The following is a 19,501-nucleotide window of genomic DNA, read 5'->3' on the forward strand; positions in this document are numbered from 1 at the left end:
CACAGCAATCCTACAAAATTCTCAGAGAAAAGGACACACAAGGAAGCCACCTCTTTTGTTTGCTCCAAGCTGTGAGGAAGGGGACAAAATGTAGTTTGCCCTGAAAGATCACAACTGCTTTTCAGATCAGGGCAATTTCTCCCCAGACCCTGAATAACCCTGATTTGAACTTCGTATCTGCTGGCCAGCCCTACAAGGTCTCTGAAGAGCAAGGGTAGATAGTATCTCGTCCCTGATACAATGTCCATAGGGTTTCAACCCAAAATACAGGTTTGGCATAGGCAGGATATAGCTTGTACGTGGTCCTTCAGTTGTTCACTCTAAAACATTAACTCAGACTTTATTACATCTTTGGCAAATCAGGCCAAAAGCCTTTATGTGTGTACAGAACAAGAATGGGAAGAAAGACTCTAAGTCAAATAGTACTTGAAGCAGGCAACTGCAAAAGTCTCCAAGTCATGCATGTTTGTCTCCTTTAAGAAGGAAGGCCATACCTCATGTTCCAAAGAGGAAGTCCCAGGCTTAAATGCCAGAAAAATACTACCTGCACTTATGAAGTCAGATAAATAGCTTATTTCACAGTTTAATCACCAATCACGGTGCCTAAAGACATCTCTGAGTCAGTTCATAAGCTCAACCATGAAGACTTGGAAGGAGCTCACTGCAAAATATAACTGGTTTGTACACACAAAAGATACACCTCATTTGAAACACACAGGATGCAGTCACTCAAGGCTAGGAGTATCTTATTTAAAGCCAAAGGCATCTTCATTTACGAGGTATAGCTTAGCATTGAATCTTTTAATTACTTCACTTCTCTTTACAACACCCCAGGCTAATTTCAGGCAGACAACAGGTAAGTTATTTAATAACTATTTTGGCTTCTTGCTATCACATTCAGCATATAGTCCTGCATTTTGCTGTCTAATCTAATGCTCTGAAAAGCTGGCATTGTAGATGAGTGTAACCATAGAGCAGCACAGCTTCTACAGCACAGAATCATGCCAAAAATACCAGTCCACCCATGTCCTTGTGATTGAACCTTTTACCTTCTTTTCCAGGGGGGAAAGCTTCCCAGGCAGAGCACACCCTTCCTTTGCATTATCTGAGTGAAAAATGCACTTCACATGTGGGAATTCTTAAAGCTTCAGCACTACATGGATTCTGCTTCCAGTGAGGTCAAGGAGCTGCAGATAAGGAAGCTATGTTTAGCACTTCTGAAAACCCCAGAAAACAAATACCTGGCACACTGTAAGCAGATGTCAGTGTGCTGTCTGCATCTGCAAGGCACCCAGATCAGAGAGCGAGTCTCTGACAGTATCTGGTCTCAGCTCAGACAAGCTGCATTTCTCCTTGCTAGGTTAACACATTTCTTAGGAAAAAGGCATTTACCTTACATCAGCTATATGTGCCATCAGTCATACTCACATCCTTGTTGCTGTTCCACTGAGAACAGATGTCTCAAGCTGAGTGTGTGAGGAAATGGGAGCCTTTAATATGCCCCAGCAGCCACCCGGGCAACACAACCTACTCAAGCTACTACTCAGCATCCAAGTGAGGACACTGCTCCCTAGGTACTTCCTGGAATTATATGTTTATTCCTTTGACTTAAATTTTCAGAATACAGGACAGGAGGTTCTTAGGCCATAGTAATGTTCTGCCTTAATTGCTGCTCTCTATCCTGTTTTGCAACCCCTCTGAACACAGTTCCAACTGTGCTACTATGAACAGCCTGCCCTCCTGCAGCAGAGCCAGAGGACAAGAACTGTGCACTACTCACCCCTACTATGAAAGATCTGCTTGGACATGCAGTCAAAGTGATCTCTAAACTCTTACTTTTTCTTTCACAAACATTTAGCTGTTAAGTTTTATGCCTGAAGGAGCTGAGGGTACTTGATAGCCCCTCCAAGGCAACCAAGGTAACTCCAAAAGGCAAAACATTGTATCTGAACTGCAGGAATTGAGGCTAGATTTCCAAATTAATCTAGTACTTCATTAAATTTTCAAAGCAGCTGACATTATACACTTGGCTACCAAAGACTGCAGCAGAACATCAGTGCCCAAGCCTACCAAAGAGCCTTTTGGTGTCAGGTGATATCATATGCAAGTTGCTTTGGAAACCTGTTCCCTGTGAACACATGCAAGTTTAACCTCCTCTCCCCTCCCCTCCCCTCCTCCCCGCAGAAAGTAAGGGGGAACCAACCATGAGTTCAACCAGTCCCTATCACCTGCACACAACATGTCTGTAGTTCACTTCTTCGTCCTTCCAAGCCCAATCTGCAGAAATGTTCCTCTACAGAAACTCTCTCACTTTGCATTATCAGACCACTCCACCAGCTTTACTACTGTGTGGTTCTGATGGCACCTCAGTTATTTCCATCTGTTACGAAAAACAAAACGATGAAAGAACCAGAACAAGCTGTAAAGTAATAAACAATTTATTTTTTTATTTACATCAATCTTTATCAAAATAACATCATTTAGGTTTTGTGATTCAATGTCTTGTACCGCATACTGCTGGTTTTTAAACATGGCACTTAGGGGAACATTCACTTCAACAGCTACACAATTCCATGACATTGACTGATTTTCCATTTCCCAGTTAAGCATGACTGAACACACAATTCTGCCTAATTTAAGACCATGCTTGCATTCCTGATGTCTTAAGGAAGGAAAAAACCCAACCAGCTTGCCTTTTCTGCTGAAGTACCTTACCATCTTTACAAAGACTGAGGGGAAATGGGTGAATCAGTCTCTCACAGAAGACATCTAATGGGCAACAAAAAATCCTTTTCATTGATTACACAGCTGGTAAAACACCCCCACCACACAGTCTGATAGCACTGGATAACAGCACTACTTGCACACACATACAGGTACAGCTGAAGGAAGTACTGTGCTGTTTTCATAGCTAGAGGTGTAGTGCACCAATTGTTTACCTGTTTCACAGAAGATAATGGAACACTTAAAGCAAGAGGCCATGCATATGTGTATTGAGATGGTGGAATATTCTAAGAGATAAGACTTAGTGGTTTGGTTTGAATCACATATACTGGGACCCATATACAAGGAACTCTCATGATCTTTTGGTTAAAAAGTAGTCGTGACAGCCTTGACTTGCAATAGAAGTGACCTTAATTGACCTGTTAAGTGGCAGACCAGAGTGTGAAATCTTCATGTGCTCCTTGGGAAGTTTGCCCCTAAACAAACACTTCCTATCTGTGCAGTTCAGTTTTCACAGGCCACCGAGCTGTACGTTGTGATTCTTGTTGGTTTCACTGGGTGTAGTTAATACTCTTCATAGTTACCAGATTAAGTGCCACTAGAAAACAAATACTCATCTGAAGACATTCTCAAGGGCAAGGCAAGCTCACCCTGACACTGCTTCCTGCTACATGCATCTTGTTTTGGTCCTACCTGGACTTCGAGTAGTCAGAGGTTAGAAGCCTCTGCATTTTTTGACCTTTTAACCAAGGCATCAGTAACAACAGTTAACAAACTGTAGCCAGCAGCTTGCTGGGAACCCAGTGTAACAGCATCGACCTATTTGCAAGCTCACCAAATAACCAGAGGCAACATGATTTCCATAAGCTCCCTAATGTTCACACATTAGATTCACAGAGTGGCTTAAAACCAGAACTACTGATTTTTACTTCACAATTGGGCAACAACTTTATATAACAGAACACACACACCAATTTTACCATCAGTGTAACTGTAAAAAAAACAAACAAAAAAAGAACAGAACAAGTCCTGCAACATGTTTGTCAGCAACAGACCTTCCTCAGCAGCTGCCCCAGCATTAGTTTTGTCCTCACAACTACAGACTTCAATGAGATCAGTCTGAAAACACCTCACGAAGTCACAGGACTGGCTCACAGTAAAGAAGTGAATGGAGTAGATATGTACTTCTAAGCTCTTCACCTTAACACTTCAACTTTTGCCACTGGAAGGGAGATCTTCAGCTCAGAAAGGTTTAACACTTGAAAACAAGATTAAACAAAGTGGACATTACAGATTGATTTAGAGACCAGCTCTTTCAAAACCAAGACAGGATAACTAGGAAATTAGAAAACCTGGTCCCATTTTTATGTTCAAACACTGTTTGTAAGTAAAAAAAAAAAAAAAAAAATACAGTACATGCAATAACATGAAAAACCTGCCTAATAAACTCAAGTACACAACCAGAAGTAACTAGGGAATAAAACACCCCAAACTACTGCTTACAATAGAAAAGGTAGGGGTTATTTTAGAAGACAAATAACAAATCTAGATATCCATACCACGTGTCCCTTGTTGGCAAGGATTTGTTGGCTAATTAAAAATTCTATGTCATATAGGAATAAGCATACATTTTATATCAAAAGTAGTCCTTTAAGTTATGTTCCCCAATGATTAAATATTTCCCTTCCAAATAAACTGTTTGATAATAAGCTCAGAGAAGGCTACAAATACATTCTCAGAAAAAAAAGTGCTGTGAAACAGAAGCAGGATTTCCCCCTGTACACACTTAAGTTTTCTAAACCAATTACATGAGTATACCTGGATAAAGAAGTCCTACTTGTTCTCAGAAAACAACAAGGAAACACACCAAGTAGAAGTTTGATGCACTTGACTGTTCCCAACCACCAGGGTATTTTTGGCAATTAACCGATTCTTCAAAGCTGAGCTATTGGCTGCTTAGTACTCCAGTACTAGTTTCATCATGACCTTAAAGTCAATGCAACATTCTGAAGAGCCAATGGCTCAAGGAAGAATGTAAGTCCAGAGACTAGCCAGCAAGCAAAAGCCTTCCACATCCTCAGAGCTACTTAAAGCATATGGCTAGTCATCAAATGAGAAAGAACAGCCTCCAGTCACACCTCCATAGTCAGAGACATGACAGCTAAACACCCAAATGTTTCCTTACAGCTCTCCAGCACAAAGCTGAGCACAATAGAAGAATTTTACCTTTTTCTCCTGGAAAAGGACCTTGAATGTCAGTGTCCATGCCAACCTTTAAGCTCCTTGGATTGATTGATGAGTATGTGTTTCAGGAATTCCATGGCTACCGCTATTGTACTACAGTTACACATTCATGCAAAGAGAATGCTATGTTTCTTCTTAAAGATCAAGACTTCATCTTACTTTAAATCCTAAATAGGAAGGAGCATTAAAACCGTAAGAAACAGAAGCCTCCAACAGGCACACAACTGATGAGCTACTGAAACACAGTACTCGTGTGTCAAGCTCCATCGTTCTTCTCTTACAGCTGGGTTTTGGTTGTGGCTTTGAGATGCTGCAATCAAAGTCATTAGAAATAAAACTGACTAAACAGAATTTGATCTATAAACCCCTGTGCATGAATAAGAATCTTCATCAACACAGCTGCCCAGAAAAGCATTAATGAAGTCTGATACCACTGCTTCAGTATGCACTGAACATTCAGTGACAAACAGCTACTTATTTTACCTTTACTTTAAGTACATATAGTCAAGTGTTGTGTTCGATGATCCATTTCACATCACTTCAGCAAAGGACAAAGGGAAGTTGAAGCTCTTCCGGTGCTTCCTTCCATACTCTTCTGGTTTGTCACCTCTAGAATGGCTAGTTTATTCAAGGACAACATGATCAAAGTCATGTATGGACCCAACCTGAAGTCAGAACCACGATTTCCTCCCACACTGAACCTGCGCTACAGAAACACACGATTACACTGAAAAACCAGAACCAATGCAGAAGAGCAACGAATGTAGTAAACAAGTCACTGACTTCCCTTGCCACTGCTTCACATCCAGGCACTAACAGTGCACTGCAGGAAAACAGCTGGCAATTCAGCCGACTGACTAAACTAAGACAGATATTAAGTGCTCTACATACAATTCCATGAACATAAATGTAAACAGAAGTGTTTGGCCTCCATACAAAGCAGTACCTCTCAAAGTGCTGGGGTTTGGAAATCTGTCCTGCATATTTCCAAAAGCAACTAGTTTACATTCTGTTTGACAGGGTTAATAAAGTGTTTTGGAGGTTAACTCACTTTGGTCACAATCCCAAAGAACAGTTTACGTTGAATTGTTTCAACTATCCTCCTCATCATCACTAATAAGGTCTCTCTTTTCTCCACACGTGTCCCGCTCGCGCAGGAAGTCCTCGCGAATGGCTTCTAGTTCAGTTAGTTCAAGACGCACTTTCTCCAGGTGATAGGTCCTCCGGTTCCTGATCTGACGTAAGGGAAAGGGATTCAGGTCTCCAAAAGCAATACTGGTCAGTTTCCTGGGAGATTACACAAGGTTAGAAAACAAACATTACTGGGAGCTCTTTAAATCAGTTTTGAACTTCATTCATATTGATATTTAATACACAGCTCTAGACTCCTTCACATACCTGGCAGGTCTCGGGTGTTACCACTACTACAAGAAAGGTCTATAAAGCACTTGAAGTTACATTGAGTTATCGCGTGTTATCGAATGCTCAGCAGCTTGCACAGCCACCTGCAGACTCTATATAATGCTACAGCAATTAAAGCCTTGAGAGCATAAGACAGGAACTTGGATAGACTGAATACTCTGTACATCCAGTTACCCCATTACAGACTGGATGACTTCTTCCATGTAACTCACTGAAGCTCACTCACTCCCAGGACAGTCAGCTCTCAAGTTATCCAAGATAATCGAGTGGTACAAGAGACCAGAGAAGGCCAGGGATAGCACAAAATAGAGATAAGCCAAACTTTATGGTACAGTGAGAAAGCTCTGGGATTCTGCTGGCTGGAACACAGGTCTCTGAGCCAGCATCAGCTCAAGCTTATCACATCATGTAGCAAAGCACCACTAGAGCACCCATCACCCCCTCCACAATCATGCCATATCACACTATCATTCTGCCACAACAAAGCTAGTAACTGTTAACACCCGAATACCATATCTTCCAGCAATATTAGTCATCTTTAAACGAGGTTATTTCAGCACCAGAATGTTTAGGCAGGTGAAGCAAGATACCATGTCAGTTATGTACTTGGAAAATGACAGAGAACCCAAATCCACAGGTCTGATCACTTCTGCAAATTACCTGAGAGGAAAAAGATTCACCCCCCCCTGCAATCTTTAGCTTCTGGGAATACTGAGTGGTACTACTGCTGCTACTTATTCCACAGCTAGGAAACAATCTTGTGGATATTTTGCAATTGATACATAGGCTAATTTTGTTTGTTTTCTTCTTTTAAAAATATATGCACCCTCTTCTCAAAAATCAAGTACACACATCTCTGTCCCTTCCAGACTTGGAATCAGAATCAGCAGTTCTTTTGGGTCACACACAGCTGAGAGTACAACTACCCAGCATTTTTAAAATCAAAGGCAGGAATTCTAGAATACAAAAAGCACCTCAGCTTCCCCTCAAGCATTACTGGAGAGGTTTCGCCAGCACAAGCAACATCTGTTATCAAGACTTTCACCATTTAAACCAGTTGCAGAACAGTCCCAGCAATGGTTTTGAAGCACAAAGTGAGATTCCTCACTTTTAATTTCATTAAAGTCAAAAACGGAAAGCCAGGAAGTAAAAATAACAAATAGGTCTTGCAGTAGGAGCCAAACTACAAGTCCCAGTTCATATGGAACCTGTGGCTATAAAAACAAGCATCTCAGATGCTAGGATAGGATTTTGTACCAATTTAAAAAAAATAAAAATCATAAAATCCTAGAAGCTCCTGAGTTGGAAGGGGCCCATGAGGACCATCAAGTCCAACTCCCAGCTCCATACAGAGCCAGACAAGTCAGAGCAGGTGACTGGGTGCATCCTCCAGATGCTTCTTGAACTCAGTCAGGCTTGGTGCTGTGACCCCTTCCCTGGGGAGCCTGTTCGGTGCTCAACCCTCCTCTCAGTAAAGAGCCTCTTCCTAAACCTTGTCACAGCTTCATAACCAAAACCAATGAGCTTCAGTATCGGTGCCAAACATTCCAGACATTAAAACAATCCAGGTAACCTTTCTTTTTAAGATTCATCTGCCCCCTGCAGTCTCCAAACTAGGAACCTAAAGTCACTGGACCCTAACTAACGTGCTGCAATTCCTATCCAAAGACCAAAAACCAGGAGACTACCTAATTTGTGCCTATTCTCTGCTTCTAAGTGTATCATATCTTAAAATCAGCTGGTGTTTTGTGGCATTAGCCCATGCATTCATGAGATCTAAACCTAACAGCTCATAGCTCATGTTTTTAAATACCTGAGCCAGGATGCGTTCTTATTTATCATAAACCATTTTACATCCTAACTTGTACCCACAATGCAGGGTGAGGCTTCACCTATGGTTGAAATGCTTCATCATTGCTACCATGGTACAACAGCTAAACAAGGCCAGGCTGGCAAAGTAATCTTTATCATACCCAAAACTTAATTATGCATTCATCACTTGTGCTTCTGTCTCCACTAGATAAAACTATGTGAGACAGAGACAAAACAAACTACTGAGATCTAAATTAAGATCCAGATAAAACCAAAATTAACAAAACACCCAGAACCATGCTCCACCACACAGCTCCCCACCACACACAGGTCTGAGTTACCCACCTGGCATCAAGTATTGTGCGTGTGAAATACCGAAGGTACTTGAAGATGGACATGGAATCTTGCAGTTTTAAGATTTCCTCCTCTTTGTATTTGAAAAGTGCCAGGGCAAATCGGAATATCACCTGATAAACACACACACAGTGTTTGGCTCGTCATAAGATCAGAAGGCATTCACTGTCTTTACTATGTATTATAAATGACACTCTTACTCTGAATTTAAGGTCTCCAACCCCACATTCCTCTCCTTCCCTTCCCTGCCACTCCCAGCCCCATCCCCCATTCCCAAAAGCTGCCAAAACCATTGGCAAGGCAAGTTCAGGGTTGTAGCCTGTAACCAAGACAAGGTGTTCTGCAGTTTTATCCAGAATACAAAGTTGCATTTATAGCATGTCAATGCTTTGAAGTTTTGAATTCTTAATTCAGTCCCTGAATAAAGACTGCTGGGCCTGTACAATGCAATTATCAAGTTACTTCAGAGCCAAAATCACGTTGTGCTTTTTAGGCAGGTTGTTCTCAGTGCATTGTATTTCCCTGTGGCGTTGGGGGTCTGATGCCAAAGGAAGTTCTTATACCAGTTTGTCAGCCAACCTTGGCCTGAGCTGGAAGCAGCACTGTTTCCCTTCAATCTGACAAGGCTTCAGCAAGTTCTGGACTTGGTCAGTCTGTACCTGGCTGCCTTGCCAAAACACCAGGATGCTGCAAGCTGGATGAAGGCACAACCAAAATGCCACTGTGTGTTAGAATGCTCAGATGAGGCCAACATCACATCTAGCAAACACACAGTTTTTCTCTACTTCTAACTCCCCTGTTCTCTCCAGTTGCCTACAGCATCTTCAGTGTTACCAGAGTGTTTGAATCCAATTTTTTATTCCTGCACCAATTTTGCAATTGAACAAGTAGGAAACAGGGAAATTTTTTCACACCTCCACCCCTTGATTTATGAGGGAGGAGCCCAGATAGTCACTGTTTGCCAGCTCTGCTTTAAGAGGCTGCAGAAATAAAACAAATAGTGGCTGCAGAACCAGGTAAATGTTAGTACTTGGTTACAGCTAATTTTTACATCTGTTCAGCATTTCTAATTTGTCTCCTTCGCTTAAACTTCCTTCTTTGTAAGAATAGTTCTCATTTTGATCTAATTATTTATAACTTCTTACATGCAGCTGTCAGTCAGTTAACAACACTACCTTTTATTTTTCAAGGGTAAAAACCCCCAAGGTTGGTGGTGAAAGGAAATTCCTTAGCATTTAGCAGTCTTCCATGGAACTCAAGCTCTTAACTTGCAGAACACAAATAAATTGGGAAAAGTGTTTTGACTGGTTATTTATGCACATTTCCTCTTCCCCTCCCCCCCACCCCCCAACAGCAATCTTAAGTGACAGGATTCTTGTGAAACATCCTTCCTCCAGCCTGCACTCAAAACCATCACAGTATTTTGTTACCACGTAACTATTGAAAAAAAAGACCCAACAAACCCAAAGCCTTAGGTAGCTCAGTTCACCTTTGGTCCCTCATACAGGAATGAGTCCCATATTTTAAACAGGATGTCGCTAACCACACTGTCCACAAACACCACGAGGAACCAGTTGAAAGTTATAAGCGTGTAGTCAACTTTGTATTGTTCAAAGTGAGCATGCAGTCGTGGGAGCTTCTCACTCATCAAATCCTTGAATACTCGCTGGTCCACCTAAAGAGATGACAAACATGACATGATTGCTCTTACATTCTCCAATATGTGTGTTGGTACAATCCAAAGCAGAGCTGTTAATCTTTAAGCACAAGTTTTTCAGGAGGTAACCAAGAAACCTAAGGCTGCCTAGTTAATGCTTCCAAGCTAGATCCACCCAAAACATACATGGCCACCCCAATGCACAGCATCCTTGCTGACACAATCCTTTTGCTTCCCAATCCACCCCCAGACGTTGTGAAGTTCTTACTCCAGGTCGCTAGTGCTGCACCAGTGCAGGTGCACTGCAACAGACAAGAAGCCAGGGAAAGACTTGGAAGGAGGAGGCAGCACATACCAGAGCATCGTCTGGAAGTGGAGACATGCTACAGCACATACCACACAGTACTGTGAAGCACATCCTCAGCCCCACTGCCCCAAAAAGCCCATAATATCACCCCACCCACCCCAATTTTGAGGAAAGAAATTATGTCAGGTCAATCTGTGTTATGAAACTAATGATGAGGAGAAGGGTTAAGGACTGGAGCTCCATGCTGGTCCCTAAGTAATTATTTCAGTGTTTTCATACTCAGAGTCCTTGTCCAAACAAGGGTCCTGGTGCCTGAAACTCACCCCTGCCAACTCAACACAACCCCCAGAAAGGCCTTTTTAGAGAGAAGTTTGTAACTGGCTGCAGTTTACAGAATAAGGCTTTGTTCTGGCAGATCACATACCTGAGATCCTAGCAGTGTCTTGGTATAATAATCACGAGGCATGAAAACTTCCACTATTGTTACTAGACACCAAAAAGCATCTTCCTCTTCCAGGTACAGAAGTGCAATCGCTACCAATCTGAAAACAGGGTTTATTTGGAGAAAAGTATTATTCTAGTATCACAGAATATATTAAGAATTAAATGAAAGCCTTTGTTTCTGTTAAGCATATTAGGAGAACCATAAACAGCAAAACAGGGCACTGATATGCCTTCTCAGTCACACCATGTTTGTTCAGTTAAATAAGAAAGAGATTTGCTAGAACCCATTTTTTTCCAAGAAATAGAGCAAAACAATTAAAATTTTCCAAGTCCTAAATACACTTCTGTTTCCCAGACTTTTGTCTTTCCTTATCAAAGGGAAAAAAGAACAGATGGTTCTTGCATTTCACACCGTTTAAGTTTAGAAATATCTTTCCTAGCAAGTTTTCTTTATATCCATTAAGGTAAATAGAAAATAACACTTTTGCCTTTATCTACCATTGTCTTTCAAGGAAAAGCAAAAGCTCTATTTTTTCCCCAAGACTAAACTTGTTCCTTAAAGTGAAAAAAGGAAAGTTTAAACAAACAGCAGCAGTCCTGGTTTCCCTGTTTCCAATATGTATTATGAAAGTGGAAAAAAGCAACCAAACAGTAACTTAATGTTTATGATCGTTTGATAACGAAGGTTCTCTCCAAGTAATTTCTCCAGGTACACTTGTTCTATTTCTGTATGCAAGCAGAGCTGTAATAACATGAAGTGTTTCTGATGTCACACAACTTCGATGATCATACTTTAAAAGCTTGAGAGGGCTAAAGCACAGAATAATCTTATTCACTTTTAACTTCTGCATGTAAACCCAAATACAGAATTGTGTGGTAAAACCACGTATGTGCACACAAAACACTGCTGCACAGAAAGTTCAGAGCAAAAGCATTCCTAACACATTCTAGACACTAAACCTTGTTGTTCCATGACTGCAGCAGCAGCTGTGTTCTTCACATGTCTTGGGACAACATTAATACTAAAACTGTATTATTTACTTACAGAACACACCCACTAGTGACCCATGCTCAGAAAAAGAATACTTACTGCTACATTATTCACTATGTCTGCTACTGCTACCATCACACCAACTAGCTACCTCTACTCTATTATTCACAGCCTCTATTCTACCAGTTCTTCACAGGGTGGTTTCAAATGAAACAGCTAAAAAAAACTTTTACCCCACTCTAGTACATAAATCTGTGCACAAATTGACATCTGTAGTATTACGTCATAGGGATGAAGCAGGGTGTGAGACTAACATACCTGCTTCAAGGAACACCTCCCTTCACTACAGATCTCCAAGTACCACAACCACTGGGGCAAACACCAATCAAAGGGAGTTCACATTTCTCTTAGCCTTGTAACACCAGTGTCATCCTTAAATTCATTAATGACTGAAGACATCCTAAGGACAATGCCAAAAGTTGTGGCCTTAAAAGTTTAAAAAACCCCACCACCAGTTTCAAGCATTTATTTCTGCTTCTTTGAAAAGAAACAAAAAGATCTAACAGATTCTTGCACACAAAAGCAAAAAGATCCCTTACTGTTGACATGAAGACAAGGTAAAGCTACGTTTAAATAGCCTATTTCTTCTGTGAGTTAATTCCAGTTCTTTTACCAAGCTGATTTTACAAGCTTCATGATCCAAGCCATCTTGTATTCTTTTAAAAAACAATCTGAGTTACTTGTTTATTAAAGCATTCTGAGTTATAAACATACAACCCATAAGGGAAATGTCTGTCCAAACGCATGTTGCTAGACGTGTGATTTGAAAAGCTCATTAAGTGCTGCACTGCATCATTATACCAAGACTTGCAAAACCTTACCTGTTGAGCCCTTGGCAATACCCTATATCAGGATTTCTCCAGGAAAATGCCAGCAGCACATTTTGCAGCTTCTGGATCCCTTCAGATGTCGGGGAGGAATAATGCTTGTTGTTTGGCAAAGTTCTCAAGAGATCCAACTCAATTTGTTTAGACGCAGGATTTTGCTTCTCCAGAGCGTTTTGAAGCAAGGTGTGGAAGTACCCAGGAACAGTGCTGTCCTTGAATTTTTTCACATGGAGATTGACACACCATTTCCACATCTTGGAACGATGCTCATGTGGGATGCCAGATCGAATCAGGTTCTTGAGCTCCACGCAGCGCATCATCTCTCTATTCATTGTGCTCGCAAAATAGTTCTCCCACTTCACGCCCGTGGAGATCTCTCGGTTTTCACTGAGAGAAAGTGATCTCAGGTCCAAAGCTCGGGATTTTGCAACTAGTTTCTCCTCATCATCATCATCCTCAGGGACCGTCTGAAAGCCATATATATCGTATTCACTGAAAGGGAGAAGGAAAGAGAGAGACAAAGCTTTTAAGTGTGTTCAGTAGCCCTGAAACTCTCAAGTTTCCATCCAGAAGTTACTCCAAATATTCTTCAAGCCACCTACCCAGAGCTTCCAAGTTTTAAGAATTATTTAAACATTTCCCTATAGTATATCCTTTATTATTTATGATTCCCTATACAACAGCCTTTCTGCCTATATATATATTACTACACTGATGAACCAATTCATTTAAGAATACAGTCATTTCACATCAACCCATCTCTCTTCAGCAGCTATACAGCAACATTTGAGTCTTTTATCCTCAAACAAAACATAGATGTATTAATACATGCAAAATATTTTGTGATTATGTTGTTATTCATGGAAGGAAACACACTAAAAAGCCCAGATTTTGCAAATGTATCACCACTGTCTGCTTTCCAGTGTTAGAACCAGGCCTGCTGACCAAGCCACACAAACCTATACTTTAATAGGACCAAATTACCTGACCAGGTGTGGTTTGAAAAACGCTTGTTCTGGGTGTTCACTAGTTTCTGCTTTCAAGGCATCTTCCAGTAACTGTGCGATGACCTCACGAGCAGGACTCTGCTCCTCAGAACACACAGGAGTTTTCACTTCTTGAAGCAAGATCAAGTATTTACTTTCTACCTGACAGAGTTTGGCTTCCAGGCTGGTATACTGCAGAAAACAACATGATACAAAGTCTGCCAAAGCTTTAAGATCTGATTCAATATCATTCTAGTAGCTTATGTGATTAGAAACCTCTAAGTCAAAACCAGTCAGCTTGATTTCCCCACTTTTGTAGTAACAGAAAAAATAAAGCAACCCTTATACACAGAAAATAAAAAGTTATGCCTGTGTTGTATTACACTACTGCAAAATTCAGTATGCAGAGTACTTGGGAAAGAAACCTCACATACTCATGGCTGTTTAAGGAAAGCCTTTTAAGGCAGAAGAGTAGGCCAGAGACTTGCTGCCATGTGTACATTTGCATGCAGAACATCTGAGCAAGCTTTAATTATCATTACATGGTATGAAAGACAACTCAACCATCATCCATTTTTAAATTAATAGTTCTAGTATATGTAGGTTTGAACAAAAATAACTTAAATGGAATTTTGAAGATACAAGTTAGCTTGTATCTTCAGCAGGAATTAGACACACACAGTTCTGTGCCAAAACCCCAGCATTTAGACCTGGCCGCTGCAGACATCATTTCTGCAATAACTAAAGCAATCCCTACCAAACTGCACCTACAGGTATCTTGCCTTAGCTACAGAAGTGTACATATCTTCTTAGCCCCAGGCAACAGACATTGTTATTCACCTGCAACTCGCCTACACTCCAAGTTGGACTCTGCAGAAGTTGACTTCTAACATTGCATTCACCATACTGTACCTTCATGCTCAGGAGGAGAAAGCCCTACTCTGTCACATACCAAATCCTTACACATCCTGTCTTCCATACTCTTCAAGAAAATTACATCATCCTTCATTTTGAGGAAACAATGTTTTCAGAAATATCCATGCCTGGGTTCATAAGTTATGAACAAGTTCCACAGGTTAACATGATTCTGAAGTGAATTACTTCTTTCATGAATCCATTAAAAAAAAATAGACTGTAAGGACTGGGTTGGGGGGATTTTAATTTTTTTCATGTGTCACATTTAATATCTTCAGTATTTCATTTTCATTCCACCATTACATTCCCTGAATGGATTTACAATTGAATTTTTGAAACCCAATTCAGACATGGCCAAAACAAAAACAGGCTGAGTTTATCTGACCTTTGCTTGCCATTCTCTCTCTCTCACTTCTGCATTTCTTCGTAGAGCAGAAAGTTCCAAAATCTCCTTATTTAAAAATTTATTCTGGGTCTTATAACCCTGAAGATTGTCCTGTTGATGGAAAAAACAAGGTGGATTTTCAACAAAAATCTCTCACAAATCGCAAATGCCTACCAGAGTAAGTCTATGTTAGCACACAGAACAAGCTCATAGGACTTAGTAAAACATTAGGATGAAATCAAACACTCTTTTCAGTCTTCCTGTAAGTCAAAGCCACATGCCAAACACAAGCAGAGGTGCGCAGGGTGGTGCTGTGCCTCACCTGCATCCCTTCCGGTGCTGTGCTCCCAACAGAAGGCAGCTGGTTGCTGCTGGCTGTCACGAGGCAGACCCAGCCCCTTGAGGTTGCACCAGTGGGGGGGGAAGAGAAACATGGTGCTGAACACACCAGAGAAGTCACAGTCCTGCCCCTCAGCCAGCACATTCTGTGCAACACAAGTCAGGGCAATTGCTCCCTGGGTCTTGGTTACCCCCCCACAAACCCTCACTTGAAGTTCAAGTTTGATGTCTGCCTCCACACAAAAAATGAAACCCTCAGCAATAAGCTTTCTTTCCTAACCCACTCTGCTCCAGGCTACAAACATTACCTCCCAAACCTGCGACTGTGGGAGGAGGGAACATTGGTACCCTCCCAAGAACTTCAGAACTACCACAGTCCACAGCATCTACAAGCGTTGATCTGCTTTTCTATCTAGCCCATTGATTTCTATTTCAATTTTATTTTCCAAGACTTTCCAAGCTCACATGCAGGAAAGAAAACTCTGAATGTTTCTACATGTTTTAAATGACCTACCTGTACTCCAAATCATGTGGAACATTGACAGATTTGGAATACATTTATCCAAGCAAGAAAGTATGCTTAGAGTAAAACGGGTAACTCCATTAAGAACTTCTGAACCATTCACCGAGGTAGATTAGAATAAATCAATCGATAAATGCATTGATAACATCTGGAGCAGCATTAGTAAACCAGGTTCTTATATTCCTCCTTTTTTCTCTCCGTGGAGCTCCCCTCTGCCTTTCCACATAACTCTGTCTCCTCAAGTTTTGATCAGACCCCTGCCCCAGCCCCCAAGAGTTTTACAGTTTTCCTCCATGCTTACAACTTCCCCTCTTGCCCTTACTTTTTCCTTTTACTACTTCTCACACCACTCCTCCTCGACAGCAGTGCTTAAATTACTGAAGGTATGGGATACCGTACTAAGGATGTCCAGGCAGCTCAAGGTATCAAAGTCCTGTTTAGACTGCCACATAACACGTCAAAGTGTAGGTTCCAAAGAGAGAAGGCCTCCGGTGAGGAATATCTTTGAGAACTGCTGTAGTCATCTCCTCAAACAGTATAGCAGACCAGACAGCAGTTTTTACAGGGAGCAGAGATTCCCCTATGCACCAAGAAGGAGACATTGCTCTTACTTTGAGTCTGTCCAGCTCTTGTAGTTCCTTATTAGTACAGACGGCCTGGGGAGAATTTACTGCTCCGCTCTGAGGGGATGTACTGTCCTCACATTCGCTGAGTTGACGAGAGAGTTTCATGATCACTTCATCTTTAGCTTGAATAGTTTCCATCAACATACCCAGCTGCTCATTGAGTTCTCCAACTTTACATTTCAGATTCTTGACTTCCTGCTGCAGACTATCTTTTTCCAGATTTAATTTTTCCAGCTGGTTGTTGAGACCCAAGATCTGGTCATCTTTTTGGTGCAACAGCTCTAATTTGTCTTTGGGAACCCCCTCACAAAGACGGGTTGCAAAGTATTTATCATACTGGGAAGACCGGACAGTTTGCTGCAGAAGTCGCACGAGTTCCTGAGAATTGAAAAAGAAGACTGCACTCAAGTTTTAAATTATCAAACTTGCAAACTTCAAAATCAAATGTCAAACAAAAAGAAAGCTCTGGAATGGGGTTTTACACCTGAACGATCAGCTTATGACAGGCTTCATAGTGGTGTTTTAAGGAAATGACATGACTTCTAGCAGGCTAAGGCCTTACAGTGCCTGGCCTGTATGGATGGCTTAAGTATCTTTCACTGATCTAAGGATCCCCCCTAAAAAAACCACAACAGTTTTGTGAAGAGGAGTTGACAGCTGTGGCCCAGCAGTTACTTGGAAGCCAAAAAAGGCCTACTTGTAAAAAACCTTATGGTAAGATGACAATTAGGAAGAGGGCCTAAGCCAAAAAAAAAAAAAAGAAGGGAAGAGGTAAACATTACAGAATGACAAAGGAAACCAATGGGTCTCTTCCCTAACAGAGGCAGAGAAAATAAAAGCAGAACAAGAATACATGCTGCTTTGCTGAAAAAGAAGTCTTTGGAGGGCTGTTTAAAAATCTCACCACAGAACCAGCCAAGCAATTAACTCACTTGCCACAAAGGAGAAAATGAGGTTCTATGGTCTTTGCAAAAAAACCCCAAAAAACACCCCAGCATCAAAGGCTCTCAAGTGGAAAATGTGTTTTTGTAAACACTTCCATCTAACAAATCTATCACTTCTGTCTACCCTTCAGTCTGAAAAAAGACAAGTATCATCCCTCCTGGGATGGCACAAGGGGAGGGCAGAAAAAGGAAAAAAAAAAAAAAAAAAAGAGGGAGATAGAAGTCAGTTCCACTTCTCCCCTCCCTCTCCCTCCAGAATTAAAACAAACAAAACCCAAACTAAATAAGGAACTTGAAAGGAGAAGATCCTCAGGGATTACACATACTAATGGTGAAAGAAGCTGTGCCAATACTGTGCCAGGATCCTGGCAGACACTGAGCAAGCCAGCTTTCGACAGAAATAAAAACATACACACACCAAGATCGTAAACACCACGCAAAGGGAAGTTTTGTTCAGGGGTCTCAACTTGAACAGATGTAAAATTTGATCCTAGTCATTTCAAGCCTTTTCATAAGCAATGGCTCATTTAGCACCATTACTTTATAACAAGCAATCAGCTCTCCAGGCAGTTAGACAGCCAGAGAGTCAACTCACAATCACCTGCCAGATCCATTTGCTTTTGCACACCTTGCCCAGAGGCTTCATTACCTTTTGGCTCAAAAGATCTTTCTTCAGCTTTTCCAACTCTTCTTGCTGGCTTTGATACTTCAGTTGCAGTTCAGAGACCAGTTTGCTGCTGTTACCAGAGAACCACTCTGTTGGAGAAGAGTCGCTGCTGCTCCGTTTGCTCGACCCAATCATGTCTTTCAGCGGGCGCCTTGTTTTGTGTGGGATGCGGCCAAAATCAAATGGGAAAGCTGAACTCGTCAGCCCTGCGTAAAACAATTGCTTCTAGTTCAGTTCACTTCGTAAAAGGGCATTGCAAAGCATTCAGATTTCCTTTTAAAAACACAGCCATTAAAATTAGACTCTAAGCAGCATTTCAACAGCCCTATACAGTAGTGTGAAATAGGCCTCATTTTCTGAGTTGCTTCCTTTCGTGGGATAAGTACAGAGCTCAAAGTCTTCTCCCCTCTCCCAGATAAAAGATTTAGTTCAAATTAATACTTGTGAAATGACATGAAGAAAACGTTACAACTCATTACAGAAACTAAAAGGTACCCCAAACTACACCAAAGTAAACTTTGCTTCAAATAATTAACTGCTCAGAAGTTAGAGCAAAAATGCTACTGACATCATAGCACATCGTTCTTCTAAGAGGCATTCGGTGTAAGGTTTCCTCACCATTTACGTAACCATGGGAGCACTCTTGGAGAGAAGGATGTTTTCACAGAATCATAGAATGGCATGGGTTGGAAGGGACCCCAAGGATCACAGAGCTCCAACCCCCCCTGCCACAGGCAGGGCCACCAACCTCAGGCCTGGATCTACACAAGGTTGCCCAGGGCCCCATCCAACCTGGCCTTGAACACTTCCAGGGACGGGGCATCCACTACTTCTCTGGGCAGCCTGTTCCAGCACCTCACCACTCTCTCTGTAAAAAACTTCCCCTAATATCTATCTAAACCTTCCTTCCTTTCGTTTTAATCCATTCCCCCTTGTCCTGCCATTGTCTATCCTTTTAAAAAGTTGAATCCCCTTCTGCTTATAAGCTCTCTTCTGGTACTGGAAGGCTGCAATGAGGTCCCCCCACAGCCTTCTCTTCTCCAGGCTGAACCAGCCCAGCTCCTTCAGCCTCTTTCCATAGGGGAGGTTCTCCAGCCCTCTAATCATGTTCGTGGCTCCTCTGAACCCTCTCCAACAGTCCCACATCTTTCTTGTATTGGGGCCCCAGCTCTGGACACAGGACTCTGGATGGGGCCTCATGAGGGCAGAGCAGAGAGGGACAATCACCTCCCTGTCCTTGCTGCCACCCCTCTTCTAATGGAGCCCAGGATACC

The 19,501-nt window shown here is 41.7% G+C and overlaps 1 protein-coding gene across 1 annotated transcript in view; it reads right to left on the minus strand.

The window, feature by feature from the left end:
• Positions 1–5,927: 5,927 nt before the first annotated feature.
• TBC1D2B (TBC1 domain family member 2B) overlaps positions 5,928–19,501 on the minus strand; it is a gene marked incomplete at its 5' end in the record, with an annotated part of 29,545 nt that continues 15,971 nt past the window's right edge. The window contains 9 exons of the mRNA XM_084268338.1: positions 5,928–6,255; positions 8,548–8,669; positions 10,046–10,231; positions 10,945–11,062; positions 12,837–13,334; positions 13,827–14,020; positions 15,129–15,239; positions 16,602–16,994; positions 18,210–18,433. Of these exons, the coding sequence (XP_084124464.1) occupies positions 6,060–6,255; positions 8,548–8,669; positions 10,046–10,231; positions 10,945–11,062; positions 12,837–13,334; positions 13,827–14,020; positions 15,129–15,239; positions 16,602–16,994; positions 18,210–18,433 (2,042 nt within the window). The 3' untranslated portion in view covers positions 5,928–6,059. The remainder of the gene's footprint in view (positions 6,256–8,547; positions 8,670–10,045; positions 10,232–10,944; positions 11,063–12,836; positions 13,335–13,826; positions 14,021–15,128; positions 15,240–16,601; positions 16,995–18,209; positions 18,434–19,501) is intronic.

The sequence above is a fragment of the Gallinula chloropus genome (assembly GCF_964237585.1).
Source record: "Gallinula chloropus genome assembly, chromosome: 9".
NCBI lineage: Eukaryota > Metazoa > Chordata > Aves > Gruiformes > Rallidae > Gallinula > Gallinula chloropus.